The sequence below is a fragment of the Ipomoea nil genome, unplaced genomic scaffold, assembly GCF_001879475.1.
Source record: "Ipomoea nil cultivar Tokyo-kokei standard unplaced genomic scaffold, Asagao_1.1 scaffold0805, whole genome shotgun sequence".
NCBI lineage: Eukaryota > Viridiplantae > Streptophyta > Magnoliopsida > Solanales > Convolvulaceae > Ipomoea > Ipomoea nil.
This window is the reverse complement of record NW_017617233.1, coordinates 3,834,617-3,854,007: the sequence shown is the minus strand read 5'-3', so window position 1 is coordinate 3,854,007 and position 19,391 is coordinate 3,834,617. Positions and strand designations below refer to the sequence as shown.

At 34.8% G+C, this 19,391-nt stretch overlaps 1 protein-coding gene across 1 annotated transcript; it reads right to left on the bottom strand.

Moving 5' to 3' along the window:
- Nucleotides 1-7,841: 7,841 nt before the first annotated feature.
- On the bottom strand, nucleotides 7,842-10,737 carry LOC109177648 (LOB domain-containing protein 36-like). Its single transcript, XM_019327063.1, has 4 exons — nucleotides 10,672-10,737; nucleotides 10,391-10,467; nucleotides 9,314-10,293; nucleotides 7,842-8,269 (listed from the first exon to the last, which is right to left on the bottom strand). Exon 3 carries the CDS (start codon nucleotides 10,254-10,256, stop codon nucleotides 9,408-9,410), a length of 849 nt encoding a protein of 282 aa, XP_019182608.1. The 5' UTR covers nucleotides 10,257-10,293; nucleotides 10,391-10,467; nucleotides 10,672-10,737; the 3' UTR covers nucleotides 7,842-8,269; nucleotides 9,314-9,407.
- Between the last annotated feature and the right edge of the window lie 8,654 nt (nucleotides 10,738-19,391).

Genomic DNA, 19,391 nt, shown 5'->3' with positions numbered 1-19,391 from the left:
ACAATTTTTTTAAACCAAATAATTTAATAATATTTTTATTTAATTCCTTAGCTTCTCTATTCTATTCTCTAAAAATTATTGCTTTCATTTTTTTTTCTGTTTTAACTTTATCCTTTAAACCAAATGGACAGATAGAGAATTTATCCAGAATGTTACATTTAGAATGTATAGTAGTTGGAACCTCTGATGTACAATTATTTTCATTTTCTCCCCCTTCAACCTGGATTGCTCTCACCACTTGGGGGTACAAGGGGCTTCCCCAGTAAGATTTCTTTGAGGGCATATCTGAACCAATATCTAACACACCCCATTTTCCCTCATTTTGATTGCACTACTTTTGTTTAGGTCTATTTCAAAATAATAGAAACTTTTCTAATTTATATTGATTTCTACATGTTGAGAGTGATGCTTTTCAGGTTATTCACAATCTTGGATTTCTTTTTAATCTACTATTAGTCTTGTTATTGATGATAATTGATATTAAAAAAAAAAAAAAAAAAAACTACGAGGTTGATCTATTATTTTTGCTTCTCATTTGTTAAACAATTTACAACCCATACTTTAGTTAGGGTAGTTGTTTCTATGTTTGACAGTATGGGTTATCACCCCTCCAGCTTAAATTGTTAGTCTACTGTATGTTAATCATGTAATTGATGATATTAAAAAAAATACTACGAGATTGATCTATAATATTTGTTTCTCATTTGTTAAACAATTTGCAACTCATATTTTAGTTAGGGTAGTTGTTTCTATGTTTGACAGTATCGATTGGGTTATCACCCCTCCAGCCTAAATTGTTAGTCTACTGTACGTTAATCTTGTTATTGATGATATTATTAAAAAAAAAATAAATTACGAGCTAGATTGATCTATCATATTTGTTTCTCATTTGTTAAACAACTAGTTTTTTACGCGCATTGCGTGATTGGGATAATGCCCAATGTTTATAATTAAATAAATATTTGAAAGTATATCAATGTAAGATTATATATGAGAAGTTTATACATAAGTAATTTAATGTCGAATTTATTTATTTAAATCATTAACTCATAGTATATGAATACAATGTAATATAGGATATTCATTATAATTGTTACTAAACTTTTTTTTTAAATAGTTACCAAGTATTTTTGTTGCAAAGGGTTCAAATATATTTAATGAATGCACATATATACAATATCAATCAATGAATCCTATATTATTATTATTATTATTATTATTATTATTATTATTATTATTAGGTCATCTTACATGCTAATCTAAACAGTTAATTTTTTCAAATATATTTTACTATATTAGTATTTAATTTAATAAGAGTAAAATAAAGTAATAATTATGCCAACTTTGATTTTGATGGGGTTCGAACCTAAGACCTTTCTTATTGAAATCAATGAGTAAGTTAACGGTGAACTAACACAAATTAACGGAAAATATAATATTTAACGGAAAATCATAAAATTAAGGATAATTTAGGAAATCTCAATGAAAAATTAAAATCAGATCAATCTGAGTCATTCATTTGATTAAAAAATTTGACCGTCATTTTTTCTACCCATTATAGGCCTAACTCTCTTGGGCTCTTATTAGTATAGTAGATTTGCAACTCATACTTTAGTTAGGGGAGTTGTTTCTATGTTTGATAGTATCGATTGGGTTATCAACCCTCCAACCTAAATTGTTAGTCTTGTTATTGATGATATTAAAAAAAACAAAGAGATTGATCTATTATATTTTTTTCTCATTTGTTAAACAATTTGCAACTCATATTTTAGTTATTAGGGGAGTTGTTTCTATGTTTGACAGTATCGATTGGGTTATCAACCCTCCAGCCTAAATTGTTAGTCTTGTGATTAATGATATTTAAAAAAAAAAAAAAATCTAAGAGATTGATCTATTATATTTGTTTCTCATTTGTTAAACAATTTGCAACTCATATTTTAGTTAGGGGAGTTGTTTCTATGTTTGACAGTATCGATTGGGTTATCAACCCTCCAGCCTAAAGAGTTACTCTTGTTATTGATGATATTAAAAAAAAAAAACTACGAGATTGAGCTATCATATTTGTTTTTTCATTATTTGTTAAAGAAAGGGGACCATCAGTGAGAAGACTCAAAGCATAAGGGAGTTCACGTCTAATGACGTAGAAACTCCTCCACCGCCGCCGACGCCAGAAACTTTTCCTTTCTCTTCAACTTCGAACATTCCACTCTCACTTTCTCGATTTCTGCAAAATAGATCAAAAATATTCTCTTTATTTCACATATCACATCTAGTAGATACATGCACCGCACGTGCGTAAATGGCCTACATAACTCTTCTTTATTTCTTTTTGTATTTCTTTTTTAATTTTTTCCCTGTTTCCCCTACCCCTCTCTCCTACACGCGATCTCAAAATTTGAAAAAAAAAAAAAAAAAAAAAAAAGACATTTAAAATCTTTCTACATTTAGTCTTTCGGTCTAATTTACGATTACCAGTGATCAAAATTTTTAGTTGAAAAATATCATAGGAAATGACAATTTCATTTTTTAAGATAACTCACTTGACTAATTCACTCATGTCCAATAACATAGATATACAAATTTGGTCATCGATGACTGAAAATTAGGTTAGATGGCCAAATTTTGCAAGGTTTTAATATTCGTAAGACCAAATATGACAAATTTTAAAAGTCTTGGAACTAAATGTGACAAGATTTTAAAAGTTGAAGAATCAAATGTGGATAAAAAAAAAAAAAAAAAAAGAGAAAAAAAAGTAGTAAAGTGTTTGGTTGGCATGAATTGCAATTCAATTCCATGAAAAGAAATACTACATTATTTAGTTGGAGGGAATTGCAAATACCTCAATTTAATGAATTGCAATTTATAGGTCCACATATGAATTGCAATTCATCCATACAAAGGAAAGGGAAAAGGAAAAAGTGACATATTTACCCTTGATTATTATTATTATTAGGAATAAGAGTCAAATACGCCACTCAACTGCACACCAAACCGCAATTAGGCCATAGAAATAAAAAAATAAAAAAAAAAAAAATGTAATTGGGTCCCTAAACAACACAAAGTCATGTAATTTGACCCAAAATGACTTGTTTACCTGAAAGTACGCTGATATGGCGTTTATCAATTTTAAAATATTTTTTTTAAAAAATAAATTTAAATAAAATAATTAATTAAAAGTGTTCATCGTACAAATCGGCAAAGTCTGAGACATACATTTCAGTAAAATCTCCTTACTTGCACTTGACAATAAGCTCTTCTGCTAAGACCCCAACCTCTACATTTACTTGTGCTCGACATAAGCGAATACCGGTCTCTTATTCCTCCCCACAACTGATGGTAACCCAATGTACCTCCCAAAATCCCCCACCTGCCTCACCCCAAAACACCCCTCGACCGCCTCCCTGCTTTGGTCCTGCATATTCGAGTTGTACACAATGTTGGACTTATCGAAATTGATTTCCTAACCTAATGCTAGTTCATAAATCATTAGGCCCTATTTGACCATCCATCGTTCCCCCCTTTGAGTCCTTAAAGAAGAGCAAGATATCATCAATAAAGAATAGGTGTGACACTAGGGGATGCCCCCCGAGCCACTTTTATATCGTAGATACGTTTGTTCCTCTCTACCCCCCTAACCAAAAAAAAAAAAAAAAAAGTCCTTCCACACAAATGATAAACAAGTACAGTACCAAAGGATCCCTCTGCCTTTACCCTCTCGTTGGGGTGACCTGCCCAACGACCGACCGATTCACTAGGATATTATACTTCACCATGGAGACACACAACATGACCCACCCTACGTAGCATACCCTCCAAGCTAGAACCGCCACTTCATCTTAAGCTTTCGCCATATCCAGCTTCAACACCGCCCACCCCACAACCACCCTTCGCTTCCTCCTCAATTAGTAACCCACTTTTACAGCCACTAAGATGTTATCCAATATGAGTCTACTTAGGACAATGGCACTCTGGGAAACATTAATAATATCCTCGAGACATGGCTTCATTTTGTTTGTTATCATCTCAAATTCACCATTGTCTCAAGCACCTTCTTTATCGACACAAACACTATATTGGCGTCATTTAACCCTGCAGGCAACTCTTCAGCGTTCAAACAACCAATCAAAAAAATCATCAACGTCAACCCCTAGTACCTCCCAGAAATTTTGATAAAACCCAGGATTCATCCCATCTAGCCCAGGGTCATATCATGGAACATAGCAAAAAGAGTCGCATTCTCTTCCCCCACTTCCCACGGCCTCAGCAGTGCCTCATTCTCAGTCGGACTAACCCAAGCCCATAGATCGTTAAAGAGCACTAAACTGACACCCAAAAGTTGTTCACGTAGTAATCCAACACCAATGCCCACATTGCCTCCCCCTCCACCCACCTCCCCTCACCATCCTTTAACCTCACGAGTATGTTCTTCTTCCTCTAATGTGAGGCATACTTGTGAAACAATTTCGAGTTTGAGCCCCCTTCCCCCCGAAGCCAATGTTGCTTCACTCATTGCATCTAGAACACATTCTCCTTATCTAACCATGATGCTAACTCTGCATCCACATCCTTACACTCCTCCAATGACCCCTGGTCACGTGAGGACATCAAGGCATTCAACCAATGCTTACAACTGGATAGAACTTCCCAAAATTACTAAATCAATCCCCTCCCCATTCATTAAGCTTAGCTCCGCAATGCCCAAGCGCCCTCCACCCCACCACACCCCTTGTCCTCCAACCATGCCATTTTAAACCTTAAAGGCTTACACACCTGCCCGCTTCTTCAATCCACTCACATCTAAGAAGATTGCGTCGTGATCAGACGTATACGCCCTAACATGGAAAACTATGACATGCACATGAAAATTACACTAGTTGGAAGTAGCAAGGATCCTGTACAGCCTCTCCTCTACCCACCTCTCAGTACCTCTACCCCTCTTCCACGTGAACCTATAACCCAACATCTACAAACTGCAAGCATGCAGTCCCTCACCGCTAAACTAAAACCCCGAATGAAAAACCCAGGATGGGGCAGGCCGGGTATCAAAACCCCTTGCAATTGTACACTGTCATCCACATGATTTCTAGAATAATTGATGAGCCTAGCCGACCCCCTATCCTTCCAAAATAGCGCCAACAACCCACTAAACCCAACACAATCCATATCAACATTGAACAAAGCATCAAACCCCAACCTCACCCTCAATTGCTCTGCTCCCTCTCTCCCTACCTTAGTCTCCTTGCATCAACAATAAGTATCATTTTAGTTCCTAAATAAGTTCCTTTGACAATATACATATTTGTATGAATTTTGATATTTAGTTTTCATTTTATACATATAATAGGTTCATTATAACAATACTAAATATCATTTTAATTTTACTAAAGGTTCATTTGATAATATACATATTTGTATGAAGTATACTATATAGTCTCATTTTATACACACAATATATTTATTGTAGTAACTCTAAAGTATCATTTTAATTTAACTACAATTTCACATGACAATATACACATCCATAGCGTATGACCATGATATATGGTCCACCGTATAATTATTGTTGTAATTGGGAGTCGACATAAGCTGACCCAAACAGGCCAGACAGATGGGCTGTTTAAATGCAGAAAAAGAGCCCATACTGCTCACGACCAGTCGTTATATCTTGGACCGCGGTGCATAATCGATTATGCATCGCGCATCAAAACGGCGTCGTTTCTTTAAGTAAAGAAACAGTGCGCTGTTAGTGTTAACGGAGTGACACTACAGTGTATCTAAATCAACACTGCCTCACGTATTATTTTTATAGATTTAATACCTTCAATGGTCCTCCGAGTATTAGCAATTTACCACTTGTGGTCATTCGAGTTTTAAATGACCTCCAATGGTCCTCCATGTTTTAAAAAATAACCACCCGTGATGCTAATTCTTAAAAAAAAACTTGAGTTTAAAATGACCACGAGACGTCCTAAAAGGACCACTAGTGGTTATTTTTTAAAACATGGAGGACCATTGGAAGTCATTTAAAACTCGGATGACCGCAACTGGTAGATCACTAATACTCGGAGGACCATTGGAGGTATTAACTCTATTTTTATATTATCAAATGAAACTACAGTTATATCAAAATGATACTATAGTTGTGGTGAAATGAAACTGAATAACATTTCACATATTTGAGTGTATATTGTACAATAAAGCTGTAATTATATCAAAATGAAACTGTAGTTGTGTTGAACTGAAACTGCAGTGTATACAAAATGAAACTGAAGAACAAAGTTATTTTTTGCGGAACGGTGACGTCGTTTTGATGCGCGGTGCATAATTGATTATGCACCGTGGTGCACGATATAATTTGCCGCTATTCGCCCTCAAGCTTGGAAAGCCATCGCCGACAATTCGAAGCCACAGCACGGCGGAAGGGGACGACGGAGAAAGAGACAGGCGAAACAGGAGAGCCGCCGGAGTAAGCAAAAGTATAGGTTACTTAATTCTCAGCTTACATATATGTATTTATATGGCAAAAGGCGTTAGTCAACCGTGGACCACGTCGTCGTTCAATTCACGCAAATTCAAGCATTCATGTTAGGTGGCTAAGGATTGAAAATAATGGAGTCTCTCCTTCTGAAGCAATCAACCACTCGCAGTGTTAGGCGCACAGTAGCCAACCAGTTGACGGTCACCTGCCACATGAAGCTCACCAATACAAACCTTAACGTAATCAATGAAACCATGTCCATTCCAGTCATAGGTAAAACAGTAATTTCAACGGGTTATTGGGAGATCCAAAACTTACAAAATTGATCAAGGGTGATAAACACTTCTTGCCCACAAAGTGTACAGGCAATCGTAGAAATTAATGACTGATTGGATGACTTGCAATAAAAGTTTAGATCGAATTAGTGTAGATAGTGTAAGTTGGAAACCTAATATATATATATTTAAAAATAATAATAATTTAGAATTTTTTTTCTCATAGACAACATTATAAATGGAGTAAAAGATCTTATGAAAGCTTTTTCAAAACTAGTCAAATTGCAATACAATTATTGTTTATTGATTGGTCATGTTAAATAAACACTAGTGTTTATTAATGACCTGTGGAATTTGGTTTTTCTCATGGGGGGCGTTGGGTTCAAATTAAGCATAAGAATCAAAATTAATGAAAGGGAGAGTTTTAATTTTCATTTTAAGTTATTAGATATAAATGTTTTTGAGTCACATTTGTCTGAGACCATCTCATGAATCATAATTTATAAAATGAGTCGAATCTAGAATAGTTACTTGATACGGAAAATTTTATACCAATTTGAAATAAATAAATTGTTACTTATAATAGGTATTGTAATATCGATCCATATATGAAATTGTGATACTATTTAAGGTAAAATGATAGTTACTAATGATAAATATTATAATACTTATAACTGAAATTGAGATACTACAAAGTATAATTATAATGTAAATATTGTAATTCTTATATGTGAAATGTTACTTATTAAGAAAGGGAAAAATGTCAAACAAGCCTTTAAACTTTACACCAAAAGTCAATTAGACACCTAAACTTTTAAACGGTGTAATTAAACCCTCAAACATGTTAAATTGAGGCAATGAAGCTCAAAAACGGGTAAATGACTTGTTATTGCATGTCATTTCAATTCATGCATCACTTCGGTGAAAATCTAACGACCTCATTTCAGTTCAGGCAAAAATCCAACGACCAATCGAGCCGTCACCGGTCACCATCTACCAGAGAAGGCGACTAGTTGATCACCTTCTCATGGGGAAGGCGACCAGATCTGGTTATAAAGCGAAGTAATATGACATCGTCCAAAGGAACAGAACAATAGACAGACACTCCATTATGTTTGCCAGAAACAAAAGAGAACACCATATAATATAATTCTCCAGATAATTAAAACCAGGCTAGAGTATAGTAGCTAAGTATACTCTATATATATATATAAATATATATATGGTCGTCCACTGGACATGGATAGATAGCTAACATTAAAAAGAATGATGCCTGAAAACTGCGAACGGAAAACATCCTACATATATATCACCATCAATGCATCTCTCACGTGCCGATCTCCCTGTGTAATTACAGGACACCCTTCAATAGTCAAAACCCTACCTGTATAAATCAGGAAATTTTTTCAATTTCTACACACATTTCACCATCAGATCGATTTCAACAATCTTTTTAATTTGATCCTCCGATCCTCTCACTTCCGCTGTGCATGCTCTTCTGTATGCCTGAAATTAGCTGCTGGACAAAACCGGGTTAGTATAAGTCTATGCTAAAAACGATTCACAGTTATAATTTATAAGATATAATGGTGAATAGTTATTATATATGTTTTCGTATTTATATAAATAGACATAAGCATGAACATGTATATATGAATAAGAAATATCATAACTAGTGCAGTTAGTTTTTAGTGATAGATTATGGTAAAAATTTTATTTGTCTTTTTTGGCTAGAAACGCCAAAGCTACAACTTTCATGCAGTAATGTCAATGAAAACTGTACTAACGCTCTTCTCAAATCTCAATAATTGCTGAAGGCTCATTTACATTATGCATAATTTGTCAACCTAAAACCACTCAACTGTATAGCTGACGAAGACTTCAAAAGTCTGGCACCGCATACCTTATTAATTGCGAAAACTAAATTAGCACAAATTATACTTTCCAAAAGGTTAAATCCCCAGTCCTAAGGGCCCCACACCCCAGTCGGATAGAGCATTTGGGAGGATGTAAACCATGATGATTCAATGGTTCAACAAACTATATAGTCAAATGCATTACCTATTCATAAATTAGCACAATTTTACTGCATAATAGGATTAGCTAATTCATAACTAAGATATATCTAACAAATAAGGGCATGAGGACCTGATCATCTAAAGTTGTACTAAAATCTTGCCCACAAAAGGTAAAATTTCTCACCCCAAATACCCCATTCCGATGGTAAATCATGGTGACTCAGTAACCCATTAGTGTCTGAGTGTATAGTCCTACAATGTGAGAGAATCAGTGTTTGGTGTCCACAAGGTGGGAGGGGTCCACCCACAAGGTGCTAAGACCAGGAGCCTACAATGAGCTCACCACATTAAGTGTAACTCTCACACTGCGGTTGCTATGGCTCAAGTTGTACTAAAACCTATATTGTACTTAGGGTTAGTGATTACAGAAATATAGGTGACAATCTTGGCAACAAAAGGAAAGAATATAATTAAAAAACTATGTTTATAATCATGAAAAGGAGAAGTGGGAGAAGGAGATTAATTAGAGATGAAGAGATGACCTAGCTGGATGAAATAAATGGTAGTGTTGGGAGAATAGATGAAGTTTGGAGAGGCATATATAGCAATCACAATGAGATTCGATGGAGGATGTTATTAGCACGAAGGATCAACGCTCCTGCCCTCCTCACTTTTGGATCTTTCTTGATGCTGAGGAGGCGGCTGCTGCTGTTGTTGCTGTTGCATTGGCGGTTGGGATTGAAGCTGAATCTGGTCATGGTTAGGATCAAAGTGTTCTTGCCCCGGCTGTTGCATCCCATAAGGAGTGTCATAAGGGGGCGGCATAGACGCGGCAGAGCTCATCTGATGGAATATCCTGGCGCCATTTACCGGCCCTCCGGACTCAAATCCACTATTAAACGTCATAAGCTCATGTTGCTGTTGCTGCTGCTGTTGCTGCTGATCGTATGTCCTTACCACGCCGCCGCCTAATTGATGGTAAGGCTCAATGAAAGGCTGTTGTTGCTGTTGCTGTTGCTGCAGGGAATCATGCGCGATGAGCTGGGCGGCGTGGGGCACTACTGTGGGGAGTCCCATGAGATAATTAGAAGGGTTGTTAGGATGTTGCAGAAACGCGGGATGCTGGACAAGTGGCTGCATGGCCGCCGGTCCGATGTAGTTGGCCAATTCCCGCTTGGAACTCAGCAAATCATGCTGCACCTGCTTGAGTTTCTGCTGGAGGATGGAGATTAAGCCGACGCAGCCGTACACCGGGTCGCGCAGGCGGCACTCCGCCTCGTACGCCAGCGAATTCACGGCGTCCTCCCTCTGAGAAGTGTGCAGCTCGTTCAGCAGTTTCGCCACGTTACTAGCTCCGAACACCTTGTGCACGTTAGCAAACTTCTGCGGCTGGTCCGGCGGAAAATACGGCGCAAACACGCACTCCTGCGTGCATTTCCGGCGTTGCAGCTTGCATGCGGCGCACGGCGTGCTCGACGACGACATCTATTTCTCTCTCCTCTCCCCCGACCTTAATCGCTCGCTGCACATCAACATCAAATCACCAGATCAAATTCAAAACCTTAAATCAAATTAAATCTGTGCGAAATATACAGAGATAGATCACACTGAAAACTAACACAAAATGAAGAACAAAAACCACGGATCACGATGAACCCTTCTCTCTCACCCCCTTACGACTCATGTTATCCGTAAACTGAAAAAAGAAAATGGAGGCCATCAGATTAAACTGTCATAAAAAAGAAGAAAAAGCTGATTAAGTATGTAAAGTATCATAAAAAAGAAAAAAAGTTAAGGAGAATATGGATTAAATGAAAGATAATTAAGTATGTAGGATGAAATGAAAGATTAGCGTGGTGGTTTATGCTTCCGTTTGTAAAGGGAAGGCGAATTGCGTGACCTTTGTACATCATATCGGAGAGAATGGAGGTCTAGGGTTGGAACGCGAGAGCGCTGGATCCGATCTTCAACTTTCACGATAGACGGTTGCAGCGCCGAGAATAAAGAGAGAGATGGCATGTACTTTTTCGTCAATTCATCTTATTTCCAATGAGGGAGAAATCGGTAAAATACTTTTATCTTTTTTTTTTTTCAAATAATAATAATAAAATCGTAATGGGGAATGCTATTTTTGTTAAAATATTTTATACCAAATCTGATGCCAGTGTGAATTGTATACATGCATATATATATCATTACCTTTTTATATTATTTTTTGGGTAGGCCATTTGTAGTATGGTAAAGACCATTGCTACACCAATAATTGTAAAAGAGCAAATTAATTCCAAAGTATAAGATTGACTTTAATTTGTGGAATTTGAAACACTAACTTTGGAAAAATGAATTAAATACTGATAGTTGGAGTTGTTGTAGCAACATTATATTATTCAACCCCTCCTTAGTTCACGACTATAAGAAAAGAATTGCAGTAGAAGCGTTGAGAGATCAGAAGAGTTGCTGAAACTGAACGAGAGGGAAAATGATGTCTCACTGCCAATGTTTGTCCATTTATATATGTGTCAATATTGTAATGCTAAGTTGCTAACCATATATCCATCATATATATGGTGTTATCCCCTCCATTATGCATGTAACCCTTTGTTTGTTTGTAATAAGGAGTACTAAAAAAAAGTCTTTAATTTGATTGATCTTGCCGCAAAACAAAAAGATTAGAAATGTCTTCATCAACTTCAAAGACTTACGACATACTGTGTTATCATCAATTATTAGTCTTTTTGTACTTTTTTGTGTTGCGAGTGAAATATCATCATATATATAATCACTAGTAAGTGTCACGTGCGATGCACGCACTATTATTAATTTAACAAATGAGCAAATTACACTCCTGGTCCTATTACTATAAGGGGCGTGTTAATTTGGCTCTATGAGTTTTAAAACTAACAATTTAGTCTTTTAACTATGCTTTTTTTTTAGCAAATTTGGTCCTTTCAGCCAAATCACCGGTGGAAATTGGCCGAAAAAACTTAAACCGTTTTAAATTTTTTATTCATGAGGATAAAATAGTCTTTTTACGTAAGTTGCTTCTTCTTCTTCGCGTTCATGAGCTACAACACAGCTAACAGCGAAGCCCCAGGTTCAGAAACAAGGTATGATTTTTATCCTCACCTTTTTCTTCATGTCTACTACGCATTTATTGCAATTTTAATTCTCAATTATGGATCAACACTTATTACTCAAATTAATTTTGTGAATTACTCTCCTACCCACTAAAATCTTTTTGCTGCTACTGACTCTATGACATTGTAGTATCTGTTCAAACATATATATTTTCTCAACCTAATGAAGCACAAAGAGTCAACAACGCCACTTTCTCAACCTAATGAAGCACAAAGAGTCAACAACACCTCCACCGATTCTCGATCTCATGACCTCCCACATGAGCACAAGGTGCTTGGCAATTTGATTTGTAATTAAAATTACATGAATTTATAAATTAATGTTAATACAATAAATGCTTTCACACTTTGGAGGAAAAAAAATTTCCAATCATTTTGCTTTAATAGAGATAGAGATAGAGATAGAGAAGAGATAGAGATATAGAGATAGAGATAGAGATAGAGATAGAGATAGAGAAGAGATAGAGATAGACAACATTAGTGATAACTTGCTGAGTAGGTAATAATAGGATTTAATTGCACCATTTTGTAGATTTAGAAGGCATTTTTAAAGGTTTTTTTTTTCTAGGTAAGAGAACTAATTTCACTATTCATTAGAATTAGGGGCTAATTTGATACATTTTTCAATTGAATTTTTTTGGTTCTAAGTTCCTAACATATTTTACATACATCATAAAAATCTATTATACAATTTATTCATAACACATGACATTTATTATAATTAATTTATTACGTTTAAAATTAATAGCATATGATTGATGCATACTCACCATGATGTGGTTACCATAAATTCTATCTTCCATGGGTTGATGATAGTAGGTAGAAATAATGTATTTATATGTTTACATATTTTACTAAACTTCTTCTTCTTCTTTTTTTGAAATAATCAAAACTTTATATAAAAGGAATAAATGTTCAATACAAGAAGGAATTGAACATAACCAAATAGACAATCAGCCTAAGAATCTATCACCTAACTATAGAATGGATTAACACATTCAAAATGAAAGGATACACTATTTCAAAGTGTCTGACAAGCAAACGAAATCACTCAATAACACAACCTGCATATATAAGAACAATCTGGAGATGCCGAATTCAATAGAAAACACACATTTTGACAATCCGTTTCAACAAGTGATGTCTCCCTTTATTTTTGACCCAAGATAAGGCCTCTTTAACTGCAAGTACTTCGGCAGTATGGGGATCATTGAGACAACGAAGGGGCCTTCTCTTTATTAGCATTCAACACAAAACCACTCCATTATAAGCTCCTCCCCGCTCTGGAAACACTGCTGCATGCCTGCATCGACTTGACATATTATACCTTCTTCATACACTGTCTGAACCTCTGGAAGATTGCCATTGATCAACAACCTGTATTTCAGGGTAGAGACACAAAGCATGATAAGATCAATAAATCTTGCATCATAGCCCATTGCAACTGATGGATTATATGAACCCGGGGGTCCGGATTATACAACCCGAATATATATTGAATATGAAGAACGGATAATAAAACGGTAAATATCGTATTGATTGAATATAGAACGCTATTACAGAGGTTCGGGACGTGTAATAACAAGGTAAATGCCGTAGGAAAAGTCCGAGATGTCTCCTTAGGACACCGGGGGTGTTTATATACCCCTGAATGCTACGGGCCCCGGTCCTGCGGAAGGAGCCGCGGCCCGCGGCGCGGGACTCGCTCCACGCGAGGACCCGGCCATTGGCCGAGCACGGAGCTCGGCCAACGGGCCGAGCCCATGTGGCTGAGCCCAAGGGGCTCGGCCGAGCTTGGGGGGTCGGCCCAGGCCGACCCCGGGGTGGTTCGTCCTGCTCCGGGTCTGACCTGGCTTGTCCTGCGTTGCTCCGCTCCGGCTCCGTGATTATTCCATCAGCAACCATCACCTTTTTGAGAAAGTTTCATTCCATCTTATCATATCTAACTTGAGGGCACATCAACCAATGGGCCCACCATTCTTCCTGTTAAGCCAATGAATAACCTTGGAGGTAACCAAAACATTGTCAATAATAAGTCTCCCAAGAAGAAAGACACTCTGATTAACACCTATAGCATAATCAAGAATGATTTTCAACCGATTGCAACCATTTTTGCCATGATTTTATAGATGGCATTACAAAGAACAATCGGATGCAGAGGATGGAGGTCTTCTTGGATTCGAATGGAAAATTAAGGATTTGGTTTTCCATTTTAGCTCTGGAAGGTATGCATAGGCGCCAACGGACTAAAAGGACGATAATACCCCTATGTCAAACAGAGTTTTAACACAAAATCTAATAAGGAATTACTTTAGGTAACGTTTTTCGTAGTTAAAGGACTAAATCAAGCAAAAAAACTAATTAGTGAACTTTTACAAGTAAATCGCAATAGTAAAAGGATTGGTATAATCTCTTTTTTTAACTATGTTTGCCAAACATAGCCTTTAAATGTGTTATATAATGCTTTTTGACAAATAGTTAATTTTCCCTTGAAAAGTAATAATTCTTACATCAAAAGTGTTACTTCAATTCATTTATCACATTTTGTGTTTGGTTCAGTTAATGAGATTTCACTTAAATTATTTACAATTAAATTTTTCATAATATTTAGTTTATTACTAATTTATAAATTTTATATAAATTAGTAACAATACTAAAATATCATTTTAATTATACTACAGTTTCATTTGACAATATACGTTGTTGAATGAGCTCTGTTTTTTAGTTTCATTTTTCTCACACACTAGTTTCATTATAACAACACTGAAATATCATTTTAATTCTACTACAATTTCATCTGACGACCATGGTCCACCTAGTACTGTGGACCATGGTCCAGAACAAATGCTCTTTAAATTTTGGGCTAAAGGCATTGCCCCTTTTTTCAAAATATCTTTAATTAAAGAGCCATTTTTTTAGAGCTACTTCTTAATTGGACCGACGAGCCCAGTTTATATATGTGGTCCACTGGTATCACGTTACTCCCCTATGTGGGGGTGTTGGGTTTAAGCCCTGATGGAGGCGTAGTTTGTATACCACACAAAAATCAAATTTGAAAACGATAAAAAAACATTAAAGAAAATAACTAAACAAAAAAAAAAAATTGATTTGATCCATGAATAATAAACATGATGAGTCATATATGAGAGAAAATATTTTTTAACTAAAAAGTGATATATTTTATTTTAAACTTGTTAGTTGTTGCTTCAAGTATTACTTTTCTAACCAAATATATTATTTTGAAAACCTATAACTTTTGGGCACAATTTTTTTTTTTTTTTTAAACAATACATATTGTCAAACCCACAATCTCCCATATAAGAGTCCAACCTTGGTGCCATTAGACCACAAGGTCTTGGCCCATTTTTCAAATTCGTTAAATAGTTTTACATAAATTTCTCTGTTTTCCCAATTTATAAAACTTGCTGCTTAAAGAGTTAAAGTCATAAATTGGGACAGAATGTTCGTTGTCCATATATGGCCATATGGGTAAAGTTTTTAAACATAAGAGTAAAGTTAACCACTAAATTATCCATGAAATTGTAATTAGATTATGTAACACAAATGAAAAAATTGTAATGAACTCTCTAAACAAGTTAAATTATTGGTTTCAACAAAAAAAAAAAAAAAAAAAAAAAAAAAAAAAAAAAGTTAAATTCTTACAATTGAGTAATAAATGGCCTAACCTCCGAGTTAACAGCTGACGCAATGGTTAACTTTTAATTATTTTTTTTTATCAATTTTAAATATTATAATTTATATATATATATATATATATATATATATATATATATATATATATATATATATATATATATATATATATATATTATAAAAAAAAAAAAAAAAAAAAAAAAAACTAACGTAACCACCCCCTTCTTTTCGTCTCTTGTCGAATATGAAGAAAAACTTCATCTCAAATTCTTTGTCAGGGCGGGGTGTGGGGGGCCCTTAAGATTGTGGTTCAACCTTTTGGAAGAATATGAAGAAAAACCTCTTCGTAAAGACAGGCATCAATCTTTGGCTCTGTTTCGCAAACCTAGCTGAAAAGTTATAAGCTAGGAGCTGAAAGCTGAAAAGGAGCTGAAAGCTGAAAAGCTATAAGCTCGGAGCTGAAAACTAAAGAGCTGAGCTGAAAACTAAAGAGCTGTTAAGCTAGCTGTTATGATTGAAAGTGTTTGGTAAAATTAGCTTTTTTATAAGCTGATAAATGTAAAAAGACTAAAAATGACATCTTCATAAAATTTAAATTAGTTTGATTACATATTAAAATTTAACATTTTGTCTTTAAAAAAAATCAACATTTTGAAATAAAACTATTAGCATAATCATGATCTAGCATCTCATAATGAAGTAGCAATATTGTTGCAAATCTCATAATAATAATAATAATAATAATAATAATAATAATAATAATAATAATAATAATAATAATAATAATAATAATAATAATAATAATAATAATATTTGTGGTGAAAGTTGCTGATAAAAGATAAGATAAAAGGGTTTTAATTGGGAAGGGTAAATTATGTCATTTCTTTAAAATAATAAGGATAAAGATGGACAAAAAGTTAGGAAGCTAGAAGCTTATTTTGAAACGCTACCTAAAGTAGCGTTCCAAAATAAGCTCTTATTTTAAGCTATGAGCTTATTTTAGGAACATTACCAAACAGAGCTTATAGCTTATTAGTAGCTTAAAATAAGCTATAAGCTCTGCCAAATAGAGCCTTTGTCTCCAACTAGAGATGGAAGGGCGGGGTGAGTTGAGTTTTTCTTTTAATTAATATTTAAAATTGGTTAAACATTAATATATATATATATATATATATATATATATATATATATATATAACATAGTTAATGTCATATGGAGGGGTCCTATGAGTATAGTGATTTTTCTACGTTTAGTCCTAAACTTTCAAATTGACCCTATTATCCTTTGACTTAAATTGTTACCCTCTATGGTCCAAGTTTACCACTCATAGTCCTTCAACTTTCTAAATTTTAACTAACTGTGGTCCTCCTAAAAGGATCATGGGTGGTTAAAATTTGATAGTTGAAAGACCATGAGTAATTAACTTGGATCACAGATGCTAACAAATTGAACGTCAAAGGACCACAGGTGGTCAATTTGAAAGTTTATGACTAAACGTGGCAACACCACTATACTCAGAGACTCCATATAGTATTAATTCAAAAATAATATTATTAATTTTTTTAAAAGTTAATCGTCACGTTAGAGGTTAATTTTAACGATATGATAGGTATTTCTCATCCTTACACTAAATTGAAAAAAAAAAAAAGTTTAATTAATATAATTTTTTGAGTTTGATGATTCAATTACATTTTTGTATATAGTTCTTAGAGCATCCACATTGGTTGGGAAGAATGGGGAGATAATGTAAGAGTGATTAGGAAAGAGAGTGTGGGAGAGGAGAGAAAAAAAAAAAGAAAAAACAAAACAAAAAAAAATTAAAAAAAAAAAGAAAGTATTCAGACGCGTCAGGCGCGCCTGACGCGCCTCCGGGCGCGTGCAGTGCACGCGCCCGGCTTTTGCCCAAGGCTGTGCGCGAACGCGCACAGCCTTGCTTCTTCTTCTTTCTCTTTTTTTTTTTTTTTTTTTTTTTTTTTTTTCTGACAATCTCCCTACATTTGCAGGGAGATTATTTCTCAATTATCCCATGTCCACACTAGCTATTATCTCAATAAGGGAAGAATTAATGCTGAATTATCTCAACAATATCCACAAGTGTGGATGCTCTTAGTTAATTTGACCTCATTATTTCAAGTTCTTATTTATACTTTTTCTAATATTAATAAAAGTTACAGAGGTTCACCCCGCCGTACACGATGCTAGTAGGGCATGCTTTTTGCTGGGCGGAATGTGGGATGCCAATTTGGAAATACTCCCATCTCTTTCACATTGTAATATTGGCTTTCAACCTTCCAATGACTCAGTCTCCTGCACACTTTCCATTTCACTGCTGGCCGGAGAGCTGACTTTTTTTGCATATATGTGTTTTTATTGGCTTCCATGTGTTGTGTACTTCGTTATTTTTGAGGTGTCTCTATCATATTTGGCTTTATTCTGAACAGCCTTTGAGGTGCACTCGACCAGCCTTATTTATACTTTGTCTTGACTTCAATTCCCACTAGCAACATGAATAAGAAAAAGGTTCAGAATAATGAAAGGCGTGGAATGTATGTTTGTACGCGCATGAAGACTAGGATTTGACCGGTGGGTTAATATATATTTAAACATGATGCAAAAACACAATTCCATTGCATATTGTAATGCCTTTCAATGCACAATTTTATATCTTCCAATACATAATTGAGCCTTTTAGTGTATATTTTTTGCGAATGTAACAAATCTACATAAAACATATTGATTATACTGTTCTGGGAATGAAATATGTACAAAATGTTATAAACTCTACTAAATGTTGTGCCTTGAAGTGCACAAATTTGTGTGTTTCAGTACAATGCATGTTGTTGTGTCTTGGTGTGCACATTATTTTGCCTTCAATTGCATACACTGTTATCTCTTTGAGTGCATATTGTTGTACCTTCAAATAATTTGTTCTTTCGAGTACATATTATTGTACATTCGAATACATATTGTTGTGATTTTAAGGATTTGAACAGAATGCAAAAACACAACAAAATACCGAAATGCCACTACATTTTTTTTTTTTTTTAATTTTCCTTCATTCCGGACTATTGATCTTGATTAGATCAATGACTTATATTTAATCCTATTTTTCACCTGGCAGCACATTCGCATTAGATCTCTTATATATATAAATATATATATATATATATATATATATATATATATATATATATATATATATATATATATATATATATATATATATATATATGTATGTATGTATATATATATGTATATATATATATGGAGTGGATCAGGTGCAAAGATAGCTTCCCGTGCGGTTGTGCGGTTAACACAAAAAGACGTACTTTAAGCATTAAAATGGCGCACCCTAAGTACACAAATCACGCACCTTAAGCATACAAACAAAGCACCTTAAAAACACAAACCACGCACCTTAAGTATACAAACAATTGAAACAAAGCACCTGAGAAACACTAGCCACAAACCTAAAGTTTTAAAATGGCATACCTTAAGGTACAACAACTGACGCACCTTAAGAAGTAAAACCACGCACCTAAAGTTTTATTAGGCCGACACACCTTAAGCACACAAACCACGCACCTTAAGAAGAAAAACCACGCATCTAAAGCTTTAAATCAACGCACTTAAGTTTTCAACAACTGACGCACCTTAAGCATAAAAACCATGCACCTTAAGAAGAAAAACCATGCACCATAAGATCGAAGAAAAATCACGCACCTTAAATTTGACCTGATGCAAAAACCAAAGTGCATTTTTTAATCATTGCTAACCCTGGACGTTGATTTAGGCAAGATCAATGACTCATATTTAACCGCACAAACGC